The sequence below is a fragment of the Rhipicephalus microplus genome, chromosome X (assembly GCF_043290135.1).
Source record: "Rhipicephalus microplus isolate Deutch F79 chromosome X, USDA_Rmic, whole genome shotgun sequence".
Classification (NCBI taxonomy): domain Eukaryota; kingdom Metazoa; phylum Arthropoda; class Arachnida; order Ixodida; family Ixodidae; genus Rhipicephalus; species Rhipicephalus microplus.
Window position 1 is genome coordinate 68,436,022 of NC_134710.1, and position 24,270 is coordinate 68,460,291.

A 24,270-nucleotide genomic window follows, 5' to 3' on the forward strand; every position below is an offset into this window, starting at 1 on the left:
AAAAATAGCCATTTTAGGGGGTGCCCCCCTTCCCCCCAAAAAAAATTTCTGCCTACGCACCTGAAAACACCCTAACTATTATTTGGTACACGTCCCACGAAAGACTGATTATTTTAAGGACAATGCATCAGTGATCTGGAATGGTTTTGGTCGATAATACATTATTATTTTGTCATGCCCCCTTTGAAAAAACAAAACCACTGCTGCCATTGTGGAAGGTGGTGAGGAGTAGTACAGCTCCAGCACAAGGTCACGATGCACTCGAAGATTCAGCCACTGTTAGCAAACCTCGAGTTTGTCCGCATTCACCGCGTAGACATGATGTCACACCATAGCTTCTTTTATGTATATTGCCATATATTTTTAGAAATGCTCATGCTTGCCAGGAAAACAGCACGATCTGGCGATTTTCTGTGTAGCTGTTCACAATTATTTTCGCGGTGTGCACCGACGCCAGGTCAAGCTGGAAAACAAAATGTCCGTCTGGAAAAGTGCCCAGTGACAAATAAACGATGATCTTGAAAACACATTTTGAAGTTCATTCGTGGATTGCGTGGGGCATAATTGGAAGTTAATCATTCTTGCCACATTGAAATGCACGGCTTCCATACTGCCGTTTGCATGCAGAAGATGACACACGCTAGCTCGTCTTACACGATTAACACGACGGTAGAATTCTCGCAGCCCGGCCGCATTATGCCTGAGCGATGCTTTTCGCTGCCGCCGCTTAATGGCGCTGGGATGAGTCATCAGGGGTATGAGCCGGCAGGTCGGATGCAGCGTAATGAAGGTAAACCATGATGTGTACGAGCCTGGCGCTTGCTCCTTTGCACAAGATGGCGTTCATTACAGTGATGCGACAGGCAGGATGGTTGCTAGTAGGATGGGTCATCAAGCCACAGTTTTTTTTAGGGGAACCCAGAGCCCTGAGGCCAACAGGGGGCACCAATATTCAAGCTACATGGGGTCTGTGGGAGAATAAATCGACGTAAGCACAAGGGCTGAGCTAAATCAGATATGGGGTATATCAACATGCAGGGTGGCAGAAATAGGTTAAAGTGGGAAGAGATACAAGAACAGTTAAGGCAAGAGGAGCTGATGGTATATGGGGTTGTGCAGACACATCTTCTGGACATGGAGAAACCAGCTTACAATCAGGACTATGTATGGGAATATTGCAATAGATTATAAGGTAGCAAAAAAGGGGGTGCAATTGGGGCATTTGTACATATAAGTATGGGTTGGCAAAAAAACAAGCAGGGATGCAGGGAACACTCATGGTTAAAAGAGAAAGTAGCTGAGCAGATGACACTCCTTGGTTTGGTGTACTTGTGGACGGGAGCAAATGCTAGAGAGGAAAACCAGGCATTGGTGGAGTGTATAACAAATGACATTGAGGAATTAGGAGGAGAGTGCGAGACAACTATACTAGAGATATGAATGCGCACATAGAAGATATAGATGGGGTATACTGACCGAACAGGTAAAGTGATCATGGATATGTGTGAAAGGCATGATTTGATCATTTGCAACAGTACTGAGAAGTGTGAAGGGCAGATAACATGGAAGGTAGGAAGGCTGCAGTCAATGATAGATTATGCACTGATGTCGCATAGGATGTATGATAGGCTCAGGGGAATGCACATAGATGAATGCAGCTTCAGAGGTCAGGGTAGTGATCACAAACCTATCAACCGAAGTTTTGGAAGAGCAATGAAAGTGGAAAGGAGACAACATGAGGAACCATAGAGGAATTTTCAATCAGAAAGGCAAATATAAATAGCTACTAAACAAATTCAGAAAGTAATCTCTGAGGATAATAACAGTGTGGACACATTAGACTGAGCTAGAGCTTACTAAGGCTCTTGACCAGTCATCCTGGAAAAGGAGACACAAACCTCAGAGTTGGTTGGATGAGAAAGTTAAGAGAGCCATAGCAAAATGTCAGGAAGCCTCTAGAAAACATGGACATGCTAAGTAGCGGCATGAACCGACAGATGATGTTGAAAGAAAATGGAATATCTTTCTAAGTTGTAGAAGGAAAGCATCCCTTGTGATCAAAGAAAAGATTTGAAGAAAGGGGGCTAAGTGGCTGGCAGACGTACATAAAAAAATGAAAAGATAGCTGCAAAATTTGGGAACCATCTAAACTCCCAAAATAATGAGACAAGCCTAGAGCAGAGGTTTATAACTACAGGTCAAGGTGTCAAGCTAGAAGGGGATGAAGCTATTGAATATATAAGAACAAGGATGACAGAAAATTTTTAACAAGGAAGCGTCTTAAGCACCTTAACAGACAAGGATGGATCAAGTGGCACAGTGGCTCCACTTTCATAACGAGAGTGGGAACGAGCTGAGAAGAGGGTTCCTAGTAGCACATCAACAGGCCCTGACGGCATCCCAATTACGCTGATAAAAGAACTGGGCCCCAAGTATAAACAAACTTTAAGAGAGGCAGCGAGCAAAACAATAATAAAAGGTGAAGTCCCTCATGGATGGAAACTTAGCAGAATGAGCATGATCTATAAAGAAAAGGGGGATGAAGCTGACACAAACAACTACTGTCCTATAACAGTGATATAAGTGGTTTACAGGCTGGTGATACAGGTTATAAATGAGACTTCAGGCATAGATAGAGGATAAGGGGGTGCTAGGGGAACTGCAAAATGGGTTTCGGAAACAAAGAAAGTTGGAAGACAATCTGTTCTCACTGACGCAGTGCATTGAAATAGCAGAAAAGGAACACAGGCCTCTGAGGCTAGCATTTCTGGATATCAATGGAGCGTACGATAGTGTGGTTCAAGAGGACTTACAGTCGTTAATCTTTTAAAGGATATCTATAAAAATAACAAGGTAGTTATAAAATGGGAAAAACAGGTACTCGAGCCCACAGAGATAAACTGGGGGCTTAGGCAGGGGCGTCCTCTGTCACTCTTGTTATTCATGATGTACCTACAAAGATTAGAGGCCAAATTAGAGGGAAGTGGACTTGGCTTCAGCCTCTCTTTCGTCAAACAAGGAAAACTCATTGAACAGGCACTACCAGCATTGATGTACGCAGATGATATGATGCTAATGGCTGACAACAATGAAGATTTGCAGGGATTGATCTGCTGTAATGAGGGAGATAGGTTAAATCTGCGGTTAAGTAAGGAAAAATCAGCAGTCCTGTTTTTTAATGATAATGAAGGTAGTGAACTTAGGATAGAGATATCATGCTAGAAATAACGGATAAATACAAATATCTGGGCGGATGGATAAGCAATGGGACCGAGTATTTAAGAGAATATGAAATATACATAGAAACTAAAAGTAACAGGAATGTCGCTGTGATGGAAAATAGGGCACTGTGGAATCACAATAGGTATGATGTGAGAGGAATTCAGAAAGGGGTCATGGTTCTTGGTCCGACATTCGGCAATGCGGTCTTGTGCATGGGATCAGAGGTTCAAGCAAGATTAGAAATTAAACAACGTTAAATTGGTAGGCTTGCATTAGGAGCTCACGGGAGTATACCAAACCGGGGAGTACAAGGTGACATGAGGTGGACATCATTTGAGGGCAGGGAAGCTAGCAGCAAGATAAAATTTGAGGAGCGATTGCGAGAAATGGGGCAGGAGCGTTGGGCTAGGAAAGTTTTCAGCCATTTGTACGTGAGGAATGTCGATACAAAATGAAGGAAGCAAACCAGAAAATTGACGGGTAATTACTTAGAAAACAGCGGGGGGCCAAACCAGAAAGAACTATTGGTAAAGAAAAAGGTGAAGCAAATAGAGATCGACATGTAGAGAATAGGCATGATTAAGAAGTCGGCACTAGATATCTATCGAATTTTTTAGCAGTAAATTGCCAAAGAAAGGATCCATGATAATTCTCAGGATACTTCTCTACTGTTTGAGGCCAGGACGGGAGTAGTGCGAACCAAGACTTATCGGGACAAATACGAAGGGGTACAGGGTATGCAGTGTGTGTGGAGAGGAGGAAACTGCCGAACACTTGATAATGTTCTGTAATGGGCTACAAACTATAGTTCAGGATGATGGCGCAGAGTTTTTCAAAGCACTGGGCTTCAGAGACAGGGAGGGCAAAATAGACTTCATGATATGTGGGCTTTAACGTCCCAAAACCACCATATGATTATGAGAGACGCCGTAGTGGAGGGCTCCGGAAATTTCGACCCCCTGGGATTCTTTAACGTGCACCCAAATCTGAGCACACGGGCCTACAACTTCCGCCCCCATCGGAAATGCAGCCGCCGCAGTTGGGATTCGATCCTGCGCAAAATAGACTTTTAAGCGGGTAGAAATAACTAGGAGGAGGTTATCTGATTGGTGGCTACAATCAAGGCACAGTGAAAATGAAATGCTTCTCAGCAAAGTGCCAGCCCTTAACTTCACTATTTAAAAGAAAACATAAAAAGAGAAATCTAGTTTTTGTTCGCTAAATATTACGGCTAGGTAGCGTTAAGGCTGTTTCACATGCCGCGATTGCAGCAAAAAAAAATCGTTCCGTTCGCTCCAATTGCTCTGTTCGCAGCCGTCGCGAATGGCAGTTTTGTGGCAGCTTGGGCTAGTTGGTATGGCATGACGTTACTTATAGCCCGAGAAAAAAACAACGACAGAGAGACAAGAAGACTTCGTGTCCTTGTATCTGTGTCGTTTTGTTCTCACGCTATAACTATCATCATAATGGCAGTTTTGTTTCACATGTGTCGTCGTTTTGTTCTCACGCTATAACTATCATCATAATGGCAGTTTTGTTTCACATGGACCGTGAACGGTCCGCGATTTTCGCTCTGCGACTGGAGCAGCGAGTTCTTGCCCCCACTATTAATGACAGACAGGAATATAACATAATATGTGCATTATAATATCATGAAGTTTTCGTGAACGGTAACGAAGGGCCCACTTGTTTCGTCATTTAAGGTGGTAGGCCACTTTCAAAAGTCTTTTTTTTTTTTTTTGCAAAATAAATTTTTAGTGTTTTGTTTTTCTTGCACGCCCAAACATTCACATATATGTTGCAACTGTGATGAAGAAGATGGACACATGCGGAAGCGCATTGCCATCGCCTAGCGTCATTAGTTGGCGAGTTACAGCAAGTTTTCTATACCCTTTGCTCTTATAGCAAAACCGAAACCACATTTCCAACTGTGGTTTCGGTTTCGAAAAATCGCTTTCAAAAGCAAGTGTTGTTTCGTCTATATTAATCCTATTCAATATACTTTACGCATTTTATTGTGACTGTTATATAAGATGATGTCATTAAATACAACTTTGTGTTTAAAAGTCTTTGTTAATCTCTAACAACAGCCACAACGAGGACGCACAATGCTCGTCCGAATTTTTGTTGTTTGCCTTGGTCAGGCGTCGTTCTTCATTTGTTGCACGTGTCAACGCTACTAGGGCTGTATCCTTAGGCCACCTGGACCATATTACGACCAGCATGGGGAAGTGCAAATCATAGAAGACGAGGAAGCGCAAGTTTGCTGGAAATCGCTACACGACGATGAGGCTGCCTACTGACACAGACGCCGGTATTTCGGCGACCACGAATAAGCTTGGGGACATAAACAAGGCATACCAGGCTCCACTAGAGAATTCTGCACTCCAAGGGAACAGGATAATGGACATTGGTATTCTTTCTTCAGTGTTTTCATAGCTGGCATGTTCCAAATGCATGAACACAACACCGAAGCTCGAGGAACGCTCTCACCAAGGGATATGCTCGGCTTGTGCGGTCGTGTGTACCGACTGTGGGTTCAAGCGCCCATTTCATATGTCGAGAAAGATGGGTCGTGTCGTGCCAGTGAGAACAATTTATGTTTGGTTTACGCGATGCGCCAGTTAGGAAAAGGGCACGCTGGTGCGAAAACTTTTTCCAAAGTGATGAACATGCCTGCTCCTCCACGTCACTCCGCCTACGACAAATTGTCATCTCGGCTTTCTGCAGCGGCAGGAGAAGTGGCGTCGAAGTCGATGACTGATGCTGCTGTGGAAGTTCGTCGTGCTGTGGGGAGTGCCGAGTGTGGCGTTTTAGGTGATGGCACATGGCAGAAGCGTGGCCATTCATCTTTTAACGGTTGTGTGTCTGTGATTTCTGTTGACACGGGAAAGGTTATTGATGTTGAGGCCCTTTCTAGTTCATGTAGGTCTTGTAAAACCAAAAGCAAGTTGAGGCAAGATAGTGTTTCGTACCAGGAATGGAAGACAAACCACACTTCCTGTCAAGCAAACCATGAAGGAAGTGAAGGCAGTATGAAGACGGTTGGTCTATACCGAATATTTGAAAGGTCGAAAGGCAAATAAGATTTGAAGTACCTGCAGTACTACGGCGATGGTGATTCCAAGAGCTATGCCGCTGTCAAAGACATGTATGAAAAGGACAGTGTGCAGAAACTGGAATGTATTGGGCATGTCCAGAAGCACGTTGGCTGCTGCCTCAGAAAACTGAAGAAGACGGTGCGTGGACTCGGTGGTAAGGGAAAGCTCACTGATGCCCTCATTGAACACCTGCAAAACTACTATGGCATCGCCATAAGGGCTAATGTGGGGAACCTTTCTGCAATGAAAAAGGCTACCCTAGCCAGTCTTTTTCATTGCAGCTCTACCAACAAGCAGCCGAGACATGGCCTGTGTTCACTTGGACCGAAAAGCTGGTGCGGATACCAAAGGGTCGAAGCACTCGGCCAAGAGAAAACTGTCTACAGTGATCTGTGCTCTGATGAACTTCTAATCAAGTGCCTTCATGGAAAGACTCAAAATGCTAATGAGTGTTTCAATGGTCTAATATGGCAGCGGGAACCCAAAGAGGTCTACGCAAGCTTGTCTACAGTAATGTTTGCCTTGTATGATGCTGTGGCACACTTTCATAATGGCAGTGTAAGCACCCTAGATAACCTGAGGCAAGCTGGCATAGAACCAGGGTACCACACGACGAAAGCTTGCATCGCCAGGGATCACCTGCGCATGCAGAATGCTAAACGCAAGTCAGTGGAGACAATTATGCTTTCGCAGAAGGGCCCAGCTATGAATCTGGTGCATTTTAGGCCTGCATGTGAAGATTGTGACCCTTTTTACAAGCTCCGAAATCTTTGTTTACGTTTTTCTGAAAATACCAATTTGCTCCAAATGTTGCGACGCATACTTTCATAACGTATTTCTCAGCATATACTTTGAACTGAAATTTAGCACAATGATTTACAACATATATATATGTGCAGTGAACTAGAATAAAAGGAATCCATCGAATATTTTTCAGTTGAGAGCTGAATTCTCCAACACGTTCAGTCTGAATTGGCTCTTTTTCCTCGTTTTTTTTTTAGCATTACTTCCTTGATATTCATTTCATAGTATTTATTCTAGGTCACTGCATAGCTCCAGCCATTAGTTACACAAATGTCAAAGCTTTACTGAATAAAGCCACCCATTAGTCACTTATCACAGCTAGCACATTTAATGCAATTTTTGACAAAGATTACCTCCCAATATTTGCACTGTAAATAGCTCGGTAAATTAAATAAGACATGCTGCTTTTGAGGGCAAAGTTATTTCAACGCTGCCTGCCCTTAAAATTTTTTTCTTTTTGAGTGGCCTACCACCTTAGAACACTTTCCAGTCTAAATTCATTTTAAAATGCACAGCATCGGCCATTAACAAAACCAACGCCTCCTAGATTTACCGTGCATCCGGATTATCGGCGGTCACTTGGGAAGCGGCGGTCGTCGGAACTACGGTGGTGGCGCCACTCAAGTAGGGGTGTCTTCAAATAGATTTTTTTACGTTTTTGGAGCTTATATGCAATAAAAATAACGTAAAAAGTTTGAAGAAGGCGTAAACGTAATTATAATTACCCCACGTAAGTGACGCCGTCATTCAGCAAGCAACTTTTTTAATACAAGGCATCCTTCGAAATTAGTAGCAAACACCAAAATTGCCGATTTCAAAGGCCAAGTACAAATACCCTCACTCCTACGTAGGCAGCGCCGCCATAAATGACCGGCGTTTCGCGTTCTTTCGGCAGGCACGGGAAATCTAGGAGGCGTTGACAAAACAAACACGTCGACTCTAATTCGACAGCTTGGCCGGACCAGCCCTATTTCGACGGGTCTCGACCAAAAATGGCTCCTGCCGCTGCGATCAGAGCGAAAATTTATAACACGTTGGAAGCTCGCCGCGGACCGTTGTGGCGGGAGCGAACTGCCTTTTTTTTTTTTTTTCGCTGCGAGCGAATTCGCAGCCTGAAAATCGCTACTTTTTGTGTCATGTGAAACGGCCTTTAGCCGCCGCCCGATCTAAAGGGTACAGCCATATCAATCCATCCATCCATCCCTCCAGCCACGGGCTCCCGTGTTCACTCTAAAAAACGATTGCGACTGTACGCGTCGTAGACATGGTTGAAACGCACAGCAAACAGGTACCATCCCAGTCCGACAAGTATTAACCAAAAATAATGATTCAGCGCGAGGAGCAGGGCATCGCAAAACTCAGTTGAAATCCCCCGCCAAACGGCAGACGCGCACACACACTGTATAACGCTCCCGAACAAAAAGAAAAAGTTCGTCCGCGCTTAACATCACACATTGCTTTGATCATGATTAAATGATACATAGACTCGAACCTTGCCCTAACATAAGCTCATTTATTGTCTACTAAAAAGGAAAGTTTTCACAGCGTTACTATTGCGCTCACGGTGTTAACCAAGCGCTGACAGCGGCAAAGTCAACGTAGTACCTTTCTTGTTTGGCGGGCACACCACGACACGGAGCAGCGGGTCCTCTCTTGAGTATTACACGTCTTCGTAATAAGCAGCACCGACAGAACACGATCACACAGAACGCACTTCAACCACAGCCCTTACGGTTCCGAGCGACGAGCAGCCAACATGCAAACATGACTCCATGATTCCAGCCAGCAATGGTGGTTCCGCAGTTATAAACAAATGCGCATTTGTGCACTAATAATAACTAAGAATGATACTTTTGCGTAGAAATAAAGATTTTGTAAGTACAATATACGTGAATTTTTGATGGGTAGAGCGTTTTCATTTTTTTTTTTTAAGTGTAAGCGGGCAAAGCCTAAATTGTCTAAAAGCGCGCTAAATTTAAAACGGTAATTTTGTTGGTATATTTGTATTATCCTACATTTTGTCAACATCTGTACATAGTTCGAATATTAAGCAGATTGTTGAACGAGCAGACGTTAGAACGCCAGAAAGGCTTGTACTTTTCTGTTTGCTTTGTGATAAATAAGCTATACTTCTGGGACTTTTCAGTTTTGTTCAATTTTTTCCCCCTCTAACATGTTTCTAAGCTTGTGCGTTCTTTGGCAATCACTTGTCTTTGTGGTGGTACAGGCGGTTGTTTGGTGACAAACAATCTCTTTAGATTCCTTTATTGTATGACTGGCTCCCTTTTCAGTAATTCGTGCACATAGTGGATCGAAATTGCCAAATTTTAGCTAATGGCATGGGCGTCGGCAGGATTTTTATGTCTTGACGGGTGCAAAGTTGTGTTACATCATGACCAGGGGGGGGGGGGGGGGGGGGGGTTGAGTGAAGCACCTCCCCCTTTGCACCACCCTGGCGACACCCATGGCTAATGGTACTTCCCAGAACAAATTCTGAGCCCCGCCGCGGTGGTCTAGTGGCAAAGGTACTCGGCTGCTGACCCGCAGGTCGCAGTATCGAATACCAGCTGCGGTGACTGCATTTTATATGGAAACAAAATTGCTGTGGGCCCGTATGCTCAGATTTGGCTGCATGTTAAAGAACCCCAGGGGGTTGACATTTCCGGAGCGCTCCACTACGGCATCTCTCATAATCATATGGTGGTTTTGGGACGTTAAACCCCACATATCAATCCAATCGGAACAAATTTTGACCGTTGGCCGTGGAATTTCTGTAGCATCAGAAGTAACCTTCAGGTGAACGTGTGAATGTTCAGGTTGGATGGAGCGGTCAAAAGTTCCTACGCCACGGTGCCAGAGGAATACATGGGATAGTGGCCTCGGAACTTTTCACCAGCCATGTAGATTATCTTTCGCGAGTTACTGTGTCTCAAAGTATTTGCAACTGTATTTTGAACCTCTAGAAAAACAGCATGTCAAATAGTAATTTAAACACAAATCGCTTGTTTAATGTATATTTGGTCTCAATTAAGTAAACATAGTAAGATGATATTTAAAGAAAAAATAACGGCCGGATGCGGAAGACTTGTCTCCTTCCCCTAGGTGGCGGCCATCAGTCCTTGCGCTCTGGCGGCATCCTCGGCTTGCCGAAGGACGTCGAGTTGCACTGGGTCTGCGCTTAGCAGTGTGGTCTCCCACTGCTCTGCTTTGCTGTATTTTTATATTGTCCTGTCACTGGGGGGCAAGCCCACGCTATATGATTGAGATCCGCCCTTTGATTGCAGAACTTACACTAATATGAGTATATCTTTTGGTAGATGTATTGATAAGTTACTGGGTTCGGGAAAGCATTGGTTTGTAAGAGGCGCCATGCCGTCGCCTGCTGCTTTTTATGCAAGGCATGTGCCGGGGGGAATCAGACCCTTCCTATAACCTTTTGTGATCTCTTTATAACTAACCATGCGGTCCCTCTCTGTCCCCAGACTTGCGCCTGTTCGGCCGGCCAGTTTCGCGCGCGATTTCGTTCCCGGGGAGGGTAGGAGGGAGCAGGTGCCCATATAATATGAACTACCCGCTAGTCGCAAAAGTTAGTCAGAATTCTTAGCGCTTCCGGTGAGACCATTCTCCTGGCATAATGTTTAACAGCGGTTTTGGAATCGCTGATCACGACATCGGCTTTTGTGGAGGCTAGTGCTATGGCCGCCACTTCTGCCCTATCTGTACGTACACTGCCACTGACGCTGGAATCCCTTTGAATATTCGTACCTACGACTACCATGCTCCGGCCATACTCGTATACCGCTGCATCTACATTGACCACGTCCCGGGCGTTGCTGAACTTTTTATGTAGTGTTTTCTCCCTTTCAATCATTCTCGCGTGATGATGGTCAGGATGCATATTTTTAGATAATGGAGGCACCAAGATATACCCCCATGCCTCCCGCTGAAAGTCCTCTTTGACCCCATGTTGCACGTTGTACGTGACGCCAATTGTGTCCAAAATATGCCTGCCCGTAGGGTTCTGGGTCAACCGATCACACTGTGCCATCGCGTGGGCCTCATTAGCTCTGCGAGCGTGTTATGTAGCCCTAGAGCCAAGAACTAGTCGTTCGACGTATTTAGCGGTAGACATATTGCGTGTTTATGTGCTTTCCTAATGATGCAAACTTTTTTGCTCTGTTCGGCTGCGTGTAGCTTAAGATATGGGGCGTACGATGCGGCTGACGACAAAAGCCTGGACTTAACAAACTAAGTTGTGTTCCTTCATTCCATAGTTTTTGTTGGCTAATAGTTTGATCAGCCTGCTTATTTAGTGGACGCTGTTCTCTAATAGCCTTATAGTTTCTCCATTATGCCCATTTTCAGATATACGGAGACCGAAAACTCGTAGGTTTGCTACCGTGGGTATTTTACTTCCCCCGGCAAAGATCGCGATGTCTGGCCTTTCTTGTAGGCTTCTGCGTCCCCTACATGTGGGCCTATAAATTAGCAATTCCGACAAAATTTTTAAGGGTACGGGGGGGGGGGGGGGGGGGTTCGACCATACTTCATGTATGTTCGTGCTTGCCTTTGTATGGGTTCATGTACAGTATGTTTAACACTTCACGGTAATCTCGGAGCGCATGGTATCGCAGTGCAGTCAGCGCTGCAGTCGCGTGCTGGCAGCAGCTCACGCATGCGCAGGTGCTTGAGGGCCATGGTGTTGAACGGTGCGCGCTGGCCACATTGTCCAACAGACGGCTGATTTCACCGTCGCGGCGGATACTAGGCCGCTCTTATGTACAAAACGTTGGGCGAAGCCAACCTATCAGCCTTCATTGGCGATTATCGGGTTCTAGAACACCATTTGACTAAGTACGGTATGTGCTCTTGAAAAACGTCGTGGTACTGAGTGGGTTAGCCTACATATTTATTGTCTGTGTGTGCACCGTAGTTCACAGCACAGCGACTGGGAATACCATAATTAGCACATGCATGCGTGGTATTCATTTCACCTTAAAGAAAAACGAAGCATTGTACAGTGAATGCCGTGCAGCTTTGTGGGTTCAACACAATGAAACAATCGATGACGAGTTCAGGAGTGCTGTAGGGTAAAAATCCGTAAGATAACCACCTGAACACGCTTCTTCTCGAGTCACTACATGTGGCAGTACTGACTCGCCGTTGCTGAAACGCGGGCATGAAGATTCCAACTTCACGTAATACCTCGTCATGTCACCAGCGGGAGCATTGACGGCGCTCATTTTGGACGGTAGTGAGGCGTACAGCGACGCGATGAGCGATATCGGCCCATTTCCCTCAGTAACGAAGAAATTTGCCCGCCGCCCTACAATGCGGCCGCTGTAGCAGACGACGCGGTTCAACCGTTCAGCACTACGCCTCTCAAGCGTCTCCGCCAGGAGCATAGCGGGCCCCCACCCGAATTTTTTTTTTTTTCGCCATGGCATAGGGAGTGAGAAATAACCATTTTAAGGGGGTGCGCCTCCCGAAATCGAAGTAATGCCCCCCCCCCCCCCCCCCCCCCAACAAATGGCCGCATCACGATGCCACGCGCTACGAGATTTCCCCTAAGTATGAAACAGACTGTATACATATACGCAAGCAAAATTGAAATATTTCGAGTGAGGGTTTGAACCTTCTCACCCCACAATCCTTTTGGCCGTGCCCCTGTCAGGCAAAGTTCTTAAAAAAAGTTGTCGAACATTATTTCAACTTTCTATAAGGAAATTTGCTTTAAAGAAGCAAAAAAAAAAAACTTTCTTGATTTCTTTAAGAAGGTACAATAGTAGACAAGCATTATTTTAACTTTCTTCAAAGAAAGTTCCTTTAAACAAAAGCAAGAAAACTTTCTTTTAACTTTGTTTGGGGAAAGTGTTTTTAAACAAATAAAAAAGTCAATTTCGCCGCAAAGGCGAAGCAATGAATGCGGTAGCAATATCTTGGAATGAAACGCAAGAAACGGCTAGCAGATCGGAATGTGCAGCTCGGTGCTCACGCACAAATGACGCACGAAAACAACACACACAGGACGAGAGCTAACAATGTTTACGGCTCGACGCTTAACGAGCTGTTTAAACAAAAACGACGCACAAAACGGGAACGCAGGCACATATATGAGTGCGAACTAACGGGTGTCCCAGTTGTTACTTCGCTGTGTTTGAAAAGCGCGCTCTTTTCGCAAACGGGGCCCGGTCTAGCGAGTGATCTTTGTGCGCCCGGCAACTAAACGCAATCTTTCCGGTGAAAGGCCAAGGCACACGATTCTGCCCACTGAAGTATAAACAAAGAGTAATATATGGTATAAGCCTGTGGGGCCTTGCTTCGTGAATTCGCCGAATGTTCTCAAGAACAAAATTTGCTTACGTTGTTTTTGTCGAGTATGGTACTCGGGCCCGTAGCCCACCAGTGGATACTTCTAGCACATATCGTTAGCGAAGCTGGTTCTCCAATAGGAAAACGCACTTAAGAAAGAGTTCTGATTTCGGTCCCTGGTGATTTTTTACCGATTTCCTTTTTGTCGCAAGGGCGTAGTGACGGCCGACAAGCACAAATGAATATTTTCCTGGTAGATTATGGATAGAAAAGCTTTTGTAAGTTCCACTTCTTTCTAAAAGTGACCCCTCTCCCACTTTTCTTTCTAAGTACGAAGAATGTTCATAATTATTATTTGTATGACTATTAAATACTGTTACGGAGAAACAGTGTACTTCCGTGTTCATGATGAGCGTTGTTCGGAGGAATACATTTTTCGGCCCAAAATATAGTCAACTGCCCAGAAATCTTTGTAAAGCGCAGCGGTATACACTGATATCTTGGTAACAAATACAGGCGATTATGTGCACCTATAGTAAGAGTTCAAAGTGTATGCCTTCTAAACGTGGCAACCCTAACTGTCGGTGCACGAAATCGCATCTCTACGCTACGAAATTTCGAGCGTAAGCTGGTGGCCATCAGATATGCTTATAATATTTTGTGGGAAAAAGAATTCAACACATGTTGCTTGATTTTGCAAAGCCTTTCTCCAAAGGCTGATATTCTCGCCAGAAGGTTAATGCCATCGTACACTCTTAAAAAAAAGTTAGTAAAAAGGTAGCAACTGCAATCAAGTAGGTAGTAACTGCAGTGGTTGCTACTTTTCTTCGACCGTTACTACCCTTTTGCTACCTGTTTACTACCTACGTTAAAAAACAGTTACTAGCTACAACCATTACTAACTTTTTGCGACCTCTTTACTACCTACGTTAGCTACAACCATTACTTTTTGCGACCTCTTTACTACCAACGTTAGTAAACAGTAACTGAAACGAAAGAGGTAACTGCAGTCATTACAACCTTTCATACCCCGTTACTACCTCTTCGCTACCCAGCTTTTGACTATATAATCCAAAATAGTGTGTGAATGCTATTCTGATAATTTATGAGAGGAGTTGTCTTGACGTATTATCATTAAACTGAAAAATGACGCAGAAGGTACTTATAGATCCAGAAAATATATTTTGTTTGAGATATGTAAACAAGATATGTAAACGTCATTCTGATATTATCGAAACGGAGAAGTACAAGTTAACGAACCATAAGCAAGTGCTACATGCGTCGTAATAGACAATTACAACAAACTTAGTAAATACAGCAGATATTGACAAGACCGGCAGATCAAAATAACCAGACATTCACATATAGCCTCGAGTACAGTCACAGTTAATCCACTGTGGCGTGTCTCCAAATAATATCATTCTTTTGGCGCGTCACACCCCCAAAACAATTATTACCTTTTAAACGCTGATATATTAGTCCTGTGAAGCATTCAAATACACTGAGAATGAATCCGGTACTTTGTCCGGCCACTGTACATAATGCCTTTTTGTGGCCATTTTATAATGAATAAATATAACATATAATTTTCTATAAGTGAGGCTTATTAAAAGTCTTGTGCTACGCCGCCAAACAAACGTAACCAGGTAGTATATTATAGTGCTAACGATTCATATTTGTTAAAATTCATCCTGAAACGGAAGTGCTCCCCTGTGCAAGATATACTCCTGCCAAGTAGGGGTTATATATACCCCACGCTCACTTCTTTCTACAAGTATACGTAAAAAATAGTGAACTTGTTTGGTCTATGTGTTCTTCACATTTATGGCACACCCCGCTTCTTACCCGAATTTGTGTAGTTATAAGACATTGATTAGCCAATATTACCAGTGGAGAAATAATATGCCAAAATGAATGAACTGGGTAGTATCAGTTACTACTTTTTTCTTGAAACCTTCAAAGTTACTACCCATAGGTGGTAACAGCTAGGGCAGTAAGAGTTACTAACTCCTGGTAGTAACAGCAGAGGTAGTAACTATTACCACCCTTGCCGTTACTAACTGCACTTACTACAGAGCAGGGTTGTAACATATGTGAGCAGGGTTGTAACATATGTGACAAACCATTACTACCCCAAAGTTAGCAAGTACTACCACCTTTTTTTCTAAGAGTGTATCGTCAATGCGACAAAAAAAAAAAGAAAGCAGTAACCATATGCCACATGAAGTATGGACACAAGCGTTTCTCACGACTCTTCTGCCGCTATACCACTGATGTGATTCTGCTGTGATTAACGCGGCTTAGTATTTCTGATTCAATCGTTGTTTGTAAAATTCAGCTGTATAGGTACGTATGTAGCGGTTGCTTTTTGTTACATTCAAACAGATCTCTTATTTGTATACTATACGCATAACTGATGCGTATAATATATACAATATATACTATACTATATATAAATTCGGTTTGCGTGGAACTCTTACCGAAAATTGTTCACCGATGAAGAAAGCCGAATGCAAATGCTGTGGGCCTGTACAACCATTTGGCACTCTGAATTATTCCCCTAAAACGAGCTGTTGCAATTGCGATATTCGAACCTATAGTAGCAAAGATTGCGCGCCTGCTTAGCTAAAATATTAGCGAAGATGACATAATTTTTGTGGTGCAGGCTTTAAAAAGCAAGAATTTAAAAAAACCCTTTTCTTGAAGCAAGGAGTGGTATTAAATGGAATGTGTATTTCAGCAAATATTGAGGATGAACTCATGCACGTCCCGCTCCCGCATCGCGTCACTACTTTTCCCCATCCGAACTTCAGCAATGTTTCTATGTGATCCAGGACTCGCTCTGCATGTACACAGCTGAAGCTACTTAATGGGACGAAAAATGAGCGTGTTATTTGTAGGTTGCTGTCAACACACCATGTTAGTGCACCGTGTCCAATGTATACGTCTTGTTAGTACAGCATACAACAGAGCACGCTTGCATGTTAGTTGTACTGCAGCGTTTCGAAAACTTGTCCTACATACCTACCGGAATGAAATACATGCAATGTCTCTGTGCAGATGCTTGAAGGAAAGAAGAGGCGGTCCAAGTCGGGCGACAATTTTGCGGAAACGGCCGCGGACACTACGCGGAAAAGCGCCATTTCAGTGATCGAGGTGTCGTCATCAATTTCCCTCAGTGACTCCATGACAGAAGCTACGACAGTGGCGCAGAAATCTTCAAGCGATGCCACAATCACCGGCAAGCGCTCCATCTCGTTTGGAGCTCCGCAAAACAGACTTCCCAAGGCTCGTACACCCTCCAGTGGTGCACGTTCGGACAAGGTTTCTAGCCAGGTTTCCGTGCTGACTGTGTCCATTAGCGACAGTGAGGAGGCGGATGCCCGTGGGCCACCACCACCTCGGAGAGGGCGCAACTCCCTGGCATCCAGATCACGGCCTGAAAGCCCTCCATGGACACCAGCGCGGACACCGCAGCATGTAACACGATCGTGCAGCCGCCACCTCGCCATGCAGAAGGCGGCGCAGATGCGGGGCTACTCGAGAAGCCCTTCGCCTAAGCCTGGCTACACAGTGGCGTCTGCGCGTATGTACTCGGCCAGCCCTACACGTGTGCGCAGTCCCATGCGTGTACAAAGCCCTAGGAGGACCGTTTTTCAAGTTGTGGATGAGGGCTACTATGCCGAGCCCGTCGTTCGTGACCGCGCACGCCTTCTGCGTCGCGAAGACCAACGCTTTCAAATGACCGCAGACGATCCGAAGCCTCAGCGTGACGGCAAGTGGCACGAGCCGAAGCTTCGTGTCAGCTACGCAGCTCGTGTGCCATCTCGTGGAAGCCATTCAGATAGTTCTCTCAGCTGCAGCATGTCTTCAAAAACAACACTTGACTACGAACGGGGAGACAGCTCACGTGGGTATTATCGAACCGCTTCTCAGCTGGATCGATATCGTGACCCAAAGTCGAACAGCTCAACTCCACAACTATATTACGAAGATTCGCCCCCGTGGACCTATCATGATCAATCGCCGATGGGTGGCTACGTTGAAGGGTGGCGACCAGCTTCTGCTGCACCCATGCACGGCCGAGACGTTTCACTGTCGAGAATAAGCGAATGCTCCTCGCCGAATGCAGGTAACCAAGAGTCGACTGGGAAAATGCTATTCAGTGTCAGCTCGTCACGACTAGCCCGTAGCGCGTCCCTCACCAGAGAAAGCTCTTTCAATCCAAGAATGCCTCGTAGAGGCACCCCCAGAAATGCACGAAGCTCGTCATCTCCTCGTCAAAGCCACAGCATGTCTCCCCGGAAACCAGACACGGCTCCCACAAGAATAAAGGTTCGCGCTGCGTCATCGTTGCATCTTGGCTACGAGACATCGTCATCTCGTTCTGATAGTTCACGCAGAGTGACTCCTAATTGGCTCGAACATAATGGCTTGTTCCCAGATGGACCTTTGTCACCGCCACCACCAAAACCTCCGGTGCCTCCACCGATGCCACCTCCTAAAGGTTTCTCAATGGAACCACTCGGCTTAGAGAGCACAACCACATCAGCTTCAGCGATACGTATAACGATGTCTCCACCACCCATGCCCCCAGTCCCGCCCATGTTACCGCCTCCAACACCCACTGAAATAGCAGCCTTGCAGGCTGTCACGATAAATATGAAAGATCTTGGACGAAAGCAGAGTTCCTCTGAGCATGAGTTTGGCGCGGCGGAACTTCAGCATCGGATACGCGAGAAGCAGCAAGTTCAACTTGAGCAGATTTTTCAACTTCAACAACAAACGCAGGATTTCACCCCCCTTCAAGCTGTTGAAGAAGAGCAGTTGAAGCAGCAACTTCAAGAGCTGCAGAAAGTTCTGCAACAGCAAGAAGGTGCACCAGTGCTCCAGGTACAATTTCAAAGCCCCGCTGACCCCTCTGGAAAGCCCTCAACGCCATTAGCTCAATCTGTGCTGCAAGTGCAGTTTCAAAGCCCGTCACAGCCAGTGCCTCAAGTTTTTCAAGCCCAGATCCCGACACAAGCTGAGAGTCCCCCCGGTGTAATACAAATTCAGCTTCAAAGTCCAATTGTGCCTTCCGAACACCAGCAAGCAGATTCTTTCAGTAAGATAACTTCCCCTGTGGCGCATTTGGAGCAGCCAGGAGTACTGCAGGTTCCGCTTGCAAGTCAACTAGACTTCCAAACACAACCACTTTCCACCCTACAGGGTACGCAAGCCGATCAAATTTCATTTTTACAAGCGCATCTACAGAGCGCGATAGATTTTTCCGCTTTGACAGGACCTTCACAGGCTGACCAATTCGGTGTCCACAATACCCCTATAGAGCCGAAAAGCACATCAGATCAAGCAGGACTGTTCCAGATGCAAGTACAAGGGTTATTGGATTTTCCTCAACAGCCTGATCAACTCGCAGCGATGCAAGCCCAACTTCAAAGCCAGCTAGGGTTTTCAATGCAAGCGAAGGCGCAGGCACAACCAGAGCCACCTGGAGTGATTCAAATGCAGTTTCACAACCCTTCAATGGCTTCTAAAGGGTTCATTGGTGAAGATACTGTGCAGACAAACCTGCTAGATCAATCATTCCAGCTGTCGACAACGTCACAAATGGAGTTATTAGATGAACGCATACCCCAAATTTATGTGCCTGGTTCTTCCACGCCCCAAATGGGATCGCCATATCAAATTATGTCTCAGATTCAGCTACCGATGCATCAAGCAGGGCAGCTTGACGATTTATTTGTACTGCAGAGTGACGGATTTGATAGCCCAAAAATATCTCACGGCCAACAGCTAAATCATTCATTTCTTCAAATGCAGATGCAAAACCCAATGATGCCTTCAGTAGATTTCGCCGGCCAGCCATTCCAGCAGCCTGCTATTTCATGTGAGCAAATGTCTCAAGAACAAGAACTCGCCCAGAATATGCTTCTAGAACAACAGAGCAGACAGATCTCGTTGCAAATGCACCTCGGAACGTCTTCGCTGTCGAACTTTATGCAGGGCTCAGGACAAGCAATGCAAGAGTCAATGCACCAAATGCCATCGCAGCAACCTGCTATGCAAGACATGCAGGACTGGGTGCGGGAACAAATTCCAAAAGAGCCCATGACCCTCTTGGATGAGTGGAGATCTACAATACATATGCCTGGACAAGCTCTGCAGATGTCCGAGGGAATGGTAATCCCAGATATGCGAGATGCTCGGCTGCAGGCCATGGATCAGAACCAGTTATTCAAGCAGATATTACCACAAGAGGTGTCGTTAGATACGCATTTCCAAGAAATGATGCAGACAGATCAACTTACAAGTCGATCATCACCTCAGATGCAACTAGCTGAACGAAGAATGGAAGAGATGCGGTTTTGCGACCCACATCAACAGCAGCTTTCAGGGCAAAGATCTCAACCACATACTGTGGTTACGTTTCAGACACCTGACCGGGATATTAGCCACCCTCGACGACTGGTGATGCCTCGACCAAAGTGGACGTCAACACCAGGGAGTAGCGAACCGCGCATGCAACGAATTCGGCGGTTGGACCTCGCTGAAATGGCTAAGCAGCCGCCCAGGTGGGCGTTTTCGCGAATGCCACCCCGCACACCCTCAAGAGCGGAATTGTACCCTGGAATGGTTTTTGAATCGCCACCAAGGCGTGCTCCGGTACCATTTATGATGCCTGCACCTATTCTACCGAGGAGAATTCAGATGCCGGCACCTTATTCAAGACCGTTTCACCATAACCTTCCCGAGGACGTAGCCCCAGGCACGCTGAGCCAACCACGAACTCCGAAACCTGAAGAGGAGAAGCCACAGATTCCGCAGGAAATGCAGAAACCACATACTCCACAGTCGCAATGCACGCCGCAACCATCACAGACGCCCCAAAAGCAACCGAAGCAGGCACCTACACCGCAGAAGCCGTCGCAGTCACCGCAGCTGTTGCAGTCATCGCATCCTCCTCAGGCTCCACAGCCGGCACAAACGCTGCAGCGAAAGCAGTCATCTCAGGAGCAGCAACAGCCGAAACAAGTTACTCAAAAACTCCAGCAAACATCGCAAAATAGTGAGCCTTGTAAACAGAAGATTCCACTACCTGTGGCAGGCTGCGGGCCTAGAATGCACGAGCCTTCATTTTTGAGGGTTCCGTTTGGTATACCACGACCTCGATTGGCACCTCCTTTGAGGAAATCTACTCCTATTTTGCCGAGACCATCCTCCCCATCACAAGTGTTGAGACCTCATTCACCACTACCTGGGTTTCCCGACCTGCGGCAACTAGAATTCCAGACAAGATTGCAGCAAAAGATGTTAGAGCAACAACAACAGCAAATGCGGCAGCAAATGATGGCTGTAGCGCGCCTACAATGTCCACCAAGGCCGACCAGAAGCCCCACTACCCCAATTCCGATGATGCCTCGAAGTTCCCCGAATATCCTGCCACCATATGGTGCACCAATGCTGTTGCAGCAACAGATGCAAAAAATGCAGCAAGGCAACCAAATTAACCGTCTGCGGGGGGTGGCAAGTGATACTGAGGGCACTGGTTACATGCGCCGAAAGATGCTCAGTGGTACAAAAAGTAGCATGCCTGACATGGTCAGCCCATCGGATTACGGCAACACGACTGTGGGCACAAAATCATTGGCGGCTACACCAAACTTCACAGATAAGCGAAAGCCACTCCCACCACACATTCATGCGCACACACATGTGCACAGGAAGCAGAATTATCGGCCCTCTGCAATCGAAACGAGAATGCGTAATTCTCAAACTGAGATGGTTGTTTACTTCGTCGTGTTACTCGCCACAATAATTGGTTTATGGACAGTATTGGACATCTACGGCCGACGAACGGCTATGCACTCATTGAATGGTAGTTACATTGCAATTCCCAATGCTTCAATGAAGGGCTTAAGAGACAGCTCAGGCCAGAATGGAATTCCTGTCAACGTAAGTGGGCAACCTGGCCTTGAGCTATGCAGTTCATCAGCATGCCTAGCCGAAGGTAGCTATGTGTCTCACCAACTGAACTGGAACGTGAACCCTTGCGAAAGCATGTACGAATTCGTATGCTCGAACAGGCCGACAAAACCATCAGATGAATTGCTACTGTCCGACATGGAGAATTCGCTTCTGCACAAGCTTCGAGGCTCACCTTCGGATGAAAGTCCTGCAACGAAACTTATTCACGATCTCTGGAAGGAGTGTCTGGATCAAGATACACGCAATCGCCTAGGCTGGGGTCCCCTGAAGCACATGTTCAAGGCTACATCACTGCCAGACTGGCCTTACCAGCAGTTCACCACTCAAGGAGAGCCGGCTGTATGGCAGGCAGCAGCTCACGCACTGCGTTACTTTGGTTTGGCTACACTAGTTTTATTAGAGCCCAGCGAACACCCTTTGTTGGGACGTAGCCCTCTGCTGGCCTTAGACAAACCCGGGCTGCTATTGTATCACGGAAATGACAGCTCCTGGTACTACGATGCAGTTTCTTTAGCTCTATCTGCAACAGCTCGCAAGAATGTCGCCAAACACTCCATAGCACTAGACCTGACAAACTTCGCACGGCAGTTGGCAAGCATTGTACGGTCACCCAGGGCCTCGGGAGACTTGGGCCGTGACGCCAAGCTCGAGCGCCTCCGCAGCGTGCCCCGTTATCGAGCACTGTTGGTGGGATTCTTGCAGAATGACAGCCTTGTGAATGACGACACAGAGCTGCTCTTGAGGGCACCGGAGTACGCTATCCGCCTCGGTTACCTGTTGGACGACACGGCACCACACGTGGCACTGAATTACATCGGGTTCCGCCTGCTTGTTCACGTGTCTCCATTTGTTCCAGAGTCCCTTCGCAAGCTTGTGCCACTGCGCGCCCGAGAACTGGGATTAGATGGCCACGGCCCAGGGAAGCTGGTGTGCCTACGCACCGTCGAGCACGCTATGCCGAACGTTTTTTACCGGGCGGTGTACGAACTGCACCGGCCGCTGATGGACGCAGTGCTTGCGGCTGACTTCGGTGGCGCGCTCAAGCAGGCTTTAGCGTCAAGGCTGGCCCTCCTACACTGGCTTGACGGCGACACCCGTGAACGGGCTCTACAGAGGCTTCACCAGATCGAGACGCGACTGCTGTTCCCTACTTCGGTGACCGACGCGGCGAAGGCAGAACAAGACGTGCGCCAGACGCCCCACGTCATTGTGGGCGAGGGACTACGCTCGTACGCGCGAATAACCAAGCACCTGATGCACCGCCGGCTACAGAGCACCGACCCATGGCTCAGCCAGCCACCTTCAGACGACCAGTGTTGGATGGGTCCCGGCCACCGCACCCTCTACTTACCACTGACGGCGCTCAATGCGAGTGCGCCGGCTCAGGAACCCTTCGTATTGTTGCAGCTGGCGCGGCTGGGTGAACGTGCAGCACACTGCCTTGTACGACTGGTCTTGGAAGGAGCCGGGATTCGTGCCGAGGACTCGCGCGCATGGTGGACGCCCGCGGCACGCCAAGGTCTCGCAGAGATGCGCAAGTGTTACGCGTTACAAAGCCGCGGCGACCGCCCTACTGCTGCTGAGGAGAGCGCCGCCCTGGTCGTGGCGCACGCGGCCTTTGATGCTCGCATGCCGTTGCTGGACTTCCGACTCGAGAACGCGGTCTCCATGTCGCTTGACCAACTCTTCTTCATCCACTACACGCTTGGATACTGCACTGCGGACTCTGATGTGGCTCGACGCGTCAATTTGGCCCTGCTCAACTTCGGTGGCTTCCAGCGAGCGTTCTCGTGCGACGCCGGTACTCCGATGAACCCACGCAAGAGTTGTGACTTTTGGTGAACGACCCGTGTGCGTGGCCGAAAATTCTTCAGCGGCCAGCCGAGAGCATGCGTGTGCTCAGACTTGTTTCTTACTGTAATGCGTGGTCACCGGCTGCACCGAAAACGGGCCACACGTCTCCACACTGTGTAGACACGTGCAGTGGCTCTCAAATTTTTTTTTCCGCATGCAGACTGAGGGTGGTAGCTGTGAATAAAGTTTTTTTTTCTGACTCTGATGTGGTGTATAGGTGAACTTAGTGAATCAATTTATACTTGCGACTGATAAATCCAGGCTTTGGATAGAAGTGAATCGGGGCACACCGTAGATCCATGGTATGATTATTATTATAATAGAGACGTGGTAGGGGAGAGCTACGGATTTTCGTCTCTCTGTTGTTCTTTACATGGCTCCATCGAAATGCGACCGCCACGGCCTAGATCGAACCCGCGACCTTGGGGTCAGTAGCCGAGCAGCGTAACCATCGAGGTGGTCCTCTACAAACGTCGCGACGTTTTCTTTTTACACGTGTGCAGTATAGCTGTAAACTCGGACGCAAACCTGTCATCTCGACGCAGCAACATAAACGTGCTTGCGGATTTCGGGTACCGTAATCTTAGTAGTTATTTGACGTAATCTTGAGTTCATTGACGTGCACCCTGAAATAACTTCCTGTTCAGCTGAGTATGTCGGATGGGATGAGCATCCCGAGCGCTAGGCTCGGGATGCCACAACTATACGACAGTATTATCTGTATACTACAACGTGAAGGTTATATGAAACTTGTCGGCCTGATTTGGATACCGCCACAACTACCGTAAAGGTGAGGGCAAGTGAAATGCTTATTAGAGCAATACTTTTTTCATACTGATTATTATAAATTGCGCTATATAATAATTTAAGTGGTATATGGGGCGTATCACTATAGCCATGCACCAAATACCGCAGCTGACCGACTGCGACCCCCGCAGTACAGGTCCATTGCATGAGCACAGCGCGTTTTATGCGCAAGGTAGGGGCA

General features: G+C 46.7%; 1 protein-coding gene and 1 long non-coding RNA gene across 2 annotated transcripts in view; one reads left to right on the plus strand and one right to left on the minus strand.

The window, feature by feature from the left end:
• LOC142775593 (uncharacterized) overlaps positions 1 to 8,903 on the minus strand; it is a 67,100-nt gene extending 58,197 nt beyond the window's left edge. The window contains exon 1 of the long non-coding RNA XR_012886805.1: positions 8,733 to 8,903. This is a non-coding gene — a long non-coding RNA (uncharacterized LOC142775593). The remainder of the gene's footprint in view (positions 1 to 8,732) is intronic.
• The window catches only part of LOC142775590 (uncharacterized), a 47,789-nt gene extending 24,302 nt beyond the window's left edge, over positions 1 to 23,487 (plus strand). The window contains exon 2 of the mRNA XM_075877059.1: positions 16,500 to 23,487. Coding sequence (XP_075733174.1) covers positions 16,500 to 23,270 — 6,771 coding nt within the window. The 3' untranslated portion in view covers positions 23,271 to 23,487. The remainder of the gene's footprint in view (positions 1 to 16,499) is intronic.
• Positions 23,488 to 24,270: the final 783 nt, after the last annotated feature.